The following is an 8,457-nucleotide window of genomic DNA, read 5'->3' as shown; positions in this document are numbered from 1 at the left end:
TCTGTCTCTATGTCTCTCTCTGTCTGTCTGGCGAGCGCACGCTCCCTATAGCAAAAACCTCTCCAAAAAAAAAAAAGAAGAAGAAGAAGAAACGTGAAGTGTATGTCTAATGAAGTACAGTTGCAAGACATGAATTGCAAACAACCCATCTGGGTCCTTCAAAACTTACCAAAATTTGCACAAATACACTCATTCTGAAAATTCCTTAACAGACCCAAAAGTCATTGCACATCTCATTGCAACTCTGATTCTACTTTTCTTCTTGAACTGTAAATTCCTGTGCACATATTCGAATTTGACTGAATTCATTTTATTTCTCCCATTTTTTCCTCTACCCCCTCTGACTGGAAGCCTATTCCCATCACTAAATTGCCCACAATGATGCCTGCATGGTTAAGTCTGAAAGATACAGGGTATGTTAACATATTAAATAAATTAATGATAAATAGAGTGGTCAGACAAGTAACCAAACACATCAATATCTCGTCTCTTGCTGGGTTGGATTATCTCTCAGGTGATCTCAGGTAGATGTTCTTGCCATCCATTCTCTCTGAACCACTCCTGTGGTGTCTACCAGGCTCTCGGACTTACCTGTAATGGGCTCTCTGAGTGGACAGTCTTCTTATAGAAGGGTGAATTTCTCCCTGAATGGTGGTGGAGACTGCAGCTCTGTCCCCAGATAAGACACAATGAAAGAATTAAGCATAGTCTCCTAACCAATTGGAGATGACTCATCCAGGTCAAGGCTGCAGTTCTTGAGGGACAATGACAGAGGAAATATTTGTAGCACCATGTATCTGCTCATTATGTAAATTTCCTCCTTTTAACTGCAATCTCTTGGTAGCTGATTTCCCTCTTGGACACTGGTCTGGGAAAAAAAGGAAATTTTTCCTTTTTATTTGCAGCTCTCATAGAACCAAGATGAAAGTATGATGACTCCAGTCTTTATCACATGCTCTCTGTGAAATCTCCTGCTTCTAAAGGTCATCAGCACCTTTTACCAACCTTGAGTTAAAATTTAATTGTCATGGGTCTGCACGTGGCATGGAGGTTAAGGTGCGGGATCCCACATTGCTGATTGGGCTATTCAAGTTCCGCACCCAGTGGCTTGAAAATCACACTGGGCATGTGTGCACGTGTGTCCAAATTTCTGATAGGAGACTAGAGAAGAAGGAATTAAAGTATGGCCATCCCCCCTGGGAAGTGATTTCTCACTTCCCATTTCTTTCATTCTGTCTCTCTCTGCAAACACACTCAATCTATTCCAAAACTTTATCTGTGTGTGTGTGTATGTAAGTTTTAAGCCATCAGCTTCAGGACTAGAATATATATAGCATATATATATTTTGTAAGTTTTAAGCCATCAGCTTCAGGACTAGAATATATATAGCAAAGTGACTACATTGATGTTTTCTTAGAGGTAGCTAGGAGAAATCAACAGAACATAAATGTTTTTACAGGAAACTTTGACCTTGAATCAAAAGATGGGGATAGGAATTTAAACTCTTGTGAATCATCCTTTGATCATAAATTTTGAAGAGAATCTTCAACACAAAGGAAACATATGTTGGATGATACTGATATTTGTTCACTCACTGTCCGTTTGATACGGCAAAATTTAAAAGAGGGGGAGGTAATTCATTTTAAACACTTTAAGGAATTATAATTACAACCAACACTGGAGGTGTTCAAGGAGAAACAGGAAGATATTGAATGAGACAACATAAAAACACATCAATCAATCCTTCACCGCAATGAGTAAACACCCTTCCACATAGACAGCAATTTTCCATACTTCATAAGTAGTTGAACAGGGTGAAGAAGAAACACAGTGCAGAGTTAACTCAATGTATGATTGCATGTTCATTTCATCATATTACAGGCTATCTCTGACTCTAAGACAATATTTGTTCAACTATTTGTTTAAATTTGCCTTTTTATATACAATGCATTTTGACTCAGGTAGGTGCAAAAAAATGTTTTTCTATTCATGATAGAATGTGTTGGTGCACATGAAGAGAGAGAAAGAGACAGCAAGAGGAAGACAGAAGTAAAGAGAGAGAAACACTCTTTACAGGGCAGGGGGATGCTGAGACTCTCTTCCTCCAACCCTCCAGTCCTTCAGGATCCTGGGCTCACACCCATCCAGTGAGATTTCAGGCTGACCAGACTCGGGACTTGAAACATGGTCCACAAGTGGGTTCTAGCTCTGTACTCTGGTACCCTATGACTCTATCACTGAGTCTGAGCCTGATCGTCGTTTCTGACAGTGATTACAGTAGGGAATGTGAACTCTGAGCAGAATAACAGAACCATATTCTAATGAGGGAATTATGGGAAATCAAACACACTAATATATTGAAGTCTATATTTCAGAGAGAGTTACTGGAAGCAAGGACAGATATGGAAATCTGCTGTTTCAGATTTTTCCGTACTATACATTACATTAATGGTAAATAGTTGCCAAATGTAAAGTTGTTTGTTGTTTTCTAAATTTTTTTTCATGTTGTCGTTTTTTTTCTGTAGACAAAACACAACCCAAGAGACTTATTTTACTAACACTATACAAATACTGCTGCAAAATATACATCATTTGAGAATACATTTTTTTGCTATAGGGCACATAAACTCACCAGAAAGACAGAAAGTGAGAATAACCCCCAGGAGAGATGGCAACACTGTAATCCCTTCCCCTCCATTCTCCTCCATGGACTTGGGGCATGCATGCATACAAGCCCGATGTAAGTTTTAAGCCATCAGCTTCAGGACTAGAATTGGGGTCGACTGTGTGGAAGGCCAGCAACATAACTATCTCACCATCTGCTGTTCCCAACAAGTACTTTTGTATTTAACATTTATTTATTTATTTATTTATTTATTTTTATTTAACCAGAGATGGACAGAGAGAGAGAAAGAAAGCAAGCCGTCAGGTCCGGGACTTGAACCATAGTCAGCCATGTGGGAGTCCAGCACCCTTAACCACCATACCACATGCTGCCCCAGCCCAACAAGTACTTTAACAGTCTGTTTAGAAAACCAGAATTTTTGGTGCCAAGGTTTTGAACCCTGCAATCATGGGCATTACTTCAGCCCCAGGCTAATGAATCCTTCCATAGTTTCACTCCAAAGACTATTTTCAGAGCCCTCTTTATGTCTTTATTCCTCAGACTGTAGATGAAGGGGTTCAGCATAGGGGTGACCATCATGTATATCACTGAGGCAGTTGACCTTGAGTGTGAGCTGTGGGTAGCACCAGCACTAAGGTACACACCCATGCTTGTACAATAAAATAAAGAGACAATGGAGAGGTGAGAGGCACAGGTGGAAAATGCCTTGTACTTTCCCTGAGCTGATGACATTGCACGAATAGAGGAAACTATCTTACAGTAAGAGTAAAAGATCCCAATGAGGGGACCGCCACCAAGCAGCACAAATGCAAAATAAATTACTATGTCATTAAGAAAAGTGTCAGAGCAGGCAAGATGGACTATCTGATTAAGTTCACAGAAAAAGTGGGGGATTTCCACATGTGTACAGAAGGACAGCTGCAATGCCATTAAGCTGTGTATCAAGGAATACAAGACAGTTATGATCCAGGATGCCAGAACCAGCTTTCCACAGAGACAGGAGTTCATGATGACCATGTAGTTCAGAGGGTGACAGATGGCCACATACCGGTCATAGGCCATCACAGACAGGAGGAAGTCATCCAGTGATGCAAAAACTATGAAAAAGTACATCTGGGTGATGCAGCCTGCATAGGTGATGACCTTGCTCTGTGTCTGGATGTTCACCAGCATCTTTGGGATGGTGGTGGAGGTGAAACAGATGTCAGCAAAGGACAGGTTGGAGAGGAAGAAGTACATGGGGGTGTGCAGGTGGGAGTCTGAGATGGTGACCAGGATGATGAGCAGGTTTCCACACACAGTGATCAGGTACATGGAGAGGAAAAACCCAAATATGAGGGGCTGTAATTGCAGTTCTTCTGAAAATCCCAGAAGAATAAATTCTGAAATATGTGTGTCATTTCCTGGTGGCTTGTGGTGGAAGTGACTATCTGAAAAGAGGAAAATAAGATGGCTAATTTTACACAAAACTCCCCTTGAAAGTATTAATTCGGATTATATTATGCAAAGAGGTGAAATCTCAGATGTAAAAGACAGAGTCTCTGGTCTAGAAAAATTCACTGCAAAAACTGAGAACCTGAAAAAATGAGAATAATATACAAGAAATACTAGAAACCATTAAATGTCCAAACATACAGATAATTGGTATCTCCAAATATAAAGAGACTAATAAGGACATTGATCATCTATTCCATGAAATCCTGGAAGAAAACTTTTCAAACCTAGGGAGGCATGCAAAGATCTAGACCCAAGAAATACAATGGACACCACATAGAATCAACCCAAGAAGATCTTCTCCAAGACACATCATAGCCAGATTGACCAAAACCATAGACAAAGACAAAGTACTAAAATTGGCAAGAGAGAAATGTCAAGTTACTTACAAACTATATCCCATCAGACTAACAGCAGACTTCTCATGGAAAACAATGTGAGCAAGGAAGAATGGAAAAATATATTCAAAGTATTAAGTGAAAAACAATTTCAACCAAGAATACTAAGCCCAGCAAGATTATCCTTCATATGGGAAGAAAAAAAAAAAAAAAAACACTCTCAGATAAACAAAACCTGAAAGAATTTACCAACGCCAGACCATTTGTTCAAGAAATTCTGAAGAGAGTGCTATACTAGGAAAACTAAAGTCAGACACACACAAATAAGAATCCAAAAAGCATCCAAGAAAATCGCCAACTTAATGGTAGGGAGAAGTCCGGTATTGAATGTTAACTTCCAAAATTTAAACAGAAAGATCAGACCACAACAGAAGAGAGATTAATTACATGAGACTGAACTGGTGAAATAGAATTTCATAATTTTTGACTAAAACATTACTGATTTTCTTCTATGCTTTGTTTTACAGATTTAAAGATTTTTGTCTTCTCTTGAGCTGTTGATAGGTTCATCTACCTACTATTTGAACAGAATCCTAACCTTTTTTCCTGGCTTTAAGTCTTAAGAAAATGAGTCTTAATGTTTTTTAATTTGATTTATTAAATCTGAAACTGTTTTTCTTGAGATTAAAAAATCTGTTTAATTATTGCAGTAAGCTATATAGCCTCAGCTAGGTACTACTTTATAGTATGTTCATTCTACTCACTGAGTTTTATGCCTAAAGTCACATATGTGTTCACAACTATGTATATATCAGCTGAACTTGCTATTAAAATCATTTAGATTAAGATATTTTGTGAATCAATTAAAAAAAAGTGGGGGTGAAGAGGAGGTATGCAACTGTAGACACCAGAAACAGTATGAGAGGAAAGTAGGAAATGGCAGAAGGTAAGAAGTAGGGAATCAAGGAGAAAAGAAAAGAAGAAGAAGGAGAAGAAAAGAAGAAGAAGGAGGAGGAGGAGGATGAGAAGAAGAAGGAGAAAAAGAAGAAACAAGGAATGGAAAATTATTTGTTGATGTTAACATGTATGACGACATGATTGACAAAGCCAAAATATGGTGTATTCTGGATAGGAAATTGCATTTTCTATGCTGTAATGATGTACAGTGAATGAATGTAAAATAAATAAACTTCAAATTAAGAAAAATAAAGAATGCCTATCATACTTCTTTGTTCCCATAGATTATTTATTCTATAGGACTTTTTAAAAGATATTATTAAGGGACCAGCATTTGGCATAATGCCTATGTCGCTGAACTCCCATGTAGTCGATCGTGGTTCAAGTCCTGGACCCAGTGGCTTAAACTCATGCTGGGCGTATGTGCATGCATGCCCAAGATCCCAAGAGGAGAATGTAGAAGAGGGGGTTGCGGCATGGCCATGCCCCCTGGGGGCTGATTTCTCACTTTCTGTCTCTCTGTCTCTCTGTCTCTCTCTGTCTTTCTGGTGAGTACACACACTGTATAGCAAAAAAACCTCTCAAAAAAAAGTTGTTGTTGTTTTTTTAATTTGACAGAGTGAGAGAGAGAAAAAGAGAGAGAGTGAAAAATGAGAAAGCAAGCTGCCAGGTCTAGGACTTGAACCACAGTCATTTATATGAGAGTCCAGCACCCTTAACCCCCATGCCACTAGCTGGTCCCTATTCTACAGGATTTTTAACTTACTTATTTATTGACAAATAATCATAATAGTACATATTTACAGGTACAATGTAATGTTTCAATATGTTTATTTTTTCTTTAGTTTTGCTATGAGACAGAGAGGGGGGGAGACAAAGGGAAAATGAGAAATCACCTCCCAGAGAGAATGGCCACACCACAAACCGTTCTCTTCTGGAAATGTTGGGTGTGCACACAAACATGCCTGGCAAGTTTTCCAAGTCATCACGTCTGGGAGTATACCTGTGAAGTTGGTCATGTATGATCCAGCCACCTTAACCACCATGCCACCAGCTGGCCCAATAACTAACTTTATATCCATTGAAAAACAACGCGGTTTCCCCTTTCATGAATCCCTTGGAAACCACCATTCTGTTATCAACTTCTATGACTTCAACGACTTCAGATACTTAGTTAATGGAATCACATAGCATTTTATTTCTACAGTCTTCCATCGATCATAACAGTACTCTCCTAATTTTTAATCTGTTGATTAGTATTCAGATATCTTTTAGAACCACAATTGGGTGGAGGGCAGCAGGTGTCATAGTGGTTAAGGTGCTGGACTCCCACATGGTCAACCATGGTTTGAGTCCTGAACCCAGCAGCTTGAAAATCACACCAGGTGCATAAGTGTACAGGCCCAAAATCCTGAGAGGAAATTGGAGAAGTAGGAATTACAGCATGACCATCCCCACTGGGAAGTATTTTCTCACTTTCCTTCTATCTTTCTCTTGGTCTTACACCCTATGGCAAGAAAAAAAAAAAGATTTACTTCTACTACTAATGAAGAATTTATCTAAGTCAATAAAAATTTGAGAGAGGTGGGTATGTATAAAATATGATTTATGACCGCATTTGATAACACAAAATGTTTACCTTTTCACAGTCACCTAACATCTATCTATATCTAGCAATACATTAATAGCAATGCTATTCTGACCATTTTATTTTAAAACTTAAATTCACTATTTTTTTAAATCAAAAACATACAAAATACTAAGACCCCAGAACAGAAAAAACAAAAGACATGTATGATTTGCAATAAACTAAAAAGCTAACAGATTAAAAAAACTATTCAACCTCACCAGCATGAAAGTATTTGTAAATAAAAACTCTTTAATATCCCCACTTTGACCTTTGAATAATTTTTATATGATTGCCCAATGTGAAAGAAGAAACTGAAATGTATGATTCATAAAAATACTGTAAGTATAAGTATGGATTGCAAGGAACCCATTCACTCTATCTTCAAAAAATAATACAGAAACATGAACAAATACCCTCATTTCAAAAATTTCTTAACAGACCCAAAAGTCATTGCACATCTTATCACAACACGGACTCTACTCATCCTCCTTCTTCAAATGCAAATTTTTGTGGACATGTTCCAATTTGACTGAAATCCTTTTTATTGGTCTCATTCCTTCTTCACCCTCATCCAATTGGATGTCAATTCCCATCAATAAGTTTTCCACAACGATGCCTGCATTGTTAAGTCTGACTGACACATGGCTTGTTAATGTCTTAAAAAAATTAATGATTAATATCTTGGGCTGACAAGTAACCAAACACATCAATTTCTCAGCTCTTGCTGGGCTGGTTTGGCTCTCAGGAGATCCAAGGTAGATGTCCTTGGCACCCATTCTCTCTGAACCATTCCTACAGTACCTACCAGGCTCTCAGACTCACCTGTGTGGGCTCTCAGAGAGGACAGCCTTCTTGCGGAAGGGTGACTTTCTCCCTGAATGGTTGGTGATGGAGACTGAAGCTCTGTCCCCAGACAAGACATCATGAAAGAATGAATCATGGTCCCCCAGCCAGACTGGAGACTCCAAAAACATCAACTATGTCTTGTCCAGCCCAAGGCTATACTCGTTGAGGGACAATTATAAAGGAAATATTTATAGCTACCTTTATATGTTCCCTGGGTACATTTTTTCCTTATACCTACAACCTCATAGTACCTGATTTCCCTCGTGGACTCTAGTCTGGAAAGAAAAAACAATTTTCCTACTGATTTGCTATTCTTAAGAGACCATGTTGAAAGTGTGGTGAATCCAGTCTTTATTCCACATTCTCTGTGAACGCTCCTGCCTCCAGAGGTCATTAGCACCTTTTATCAACCATGAGTTAAAATTTAATTGGCACAGGCCAGCTGAAGGCATGAAAGTTAAGGTACTGGATCCCATGTGCCTGACTGAACAGATTGAGTCTTGGACCCAGTGGCTTAAACATCATACTGGATAGGTGTGCCTGTGTGTCCAAAATTCTGAGAGGA

General features: G+C 38.7%; 1 protein-coding gene across 1 annotated transcript; it reads right to left on the bottom strand.

Annotated features, from left to right (window-relative positions):
* Window positions 1-3,086: 3,086 nt before the first annotated feature.
* LOC102500842 (olfactory receptor 7A10-like) lies at window positions 3,087-4,022 on the bottom strand. Its single transcript, XM_006165921.2, has one exon. It carries the CDS (start codon window positions 3,939-3,941, stop codon window positions 3,087-3,089), a length of 855 nt encoding a protein of 284 aa, XP_006165983.2. The 5' UTR covers window positions 3,942-4,022.
* Between the last annotated feature and the right edge of the window lie 4,435 nt (window positions 4,023-8,457).

Source organism: Tupaia chinensis, unplaced genomic scaffold (assembly GCF_000334495.1).
Source record: "Tupaia chinensis unplaced genomic scaffold, TupChi_1.0 Scaffold144090_1, whole genome shotgun sequence".
NCBI classification, from domain to species: Eukaryota; Metazoa; Chordata; class Mammalia; order Scandentia; family Tupaiidae; genus Tupaia; species Tupaia belangeri.
The sequence above is the reverse complement of the archived record's forward strand: the minus strand, read 5'-3'. Positions and strand labels throughout refer to the sequence as shown.

Excerpts from the sequence above, each read along its gene's own strand:
- LOC102500842 (XM_006165921.2), bottom strand. The coding sequence starts at position 3,941 with ATGTACCTGATCACTGTGTGTGGAAACCTGCTCATCATCCTGGTCACC.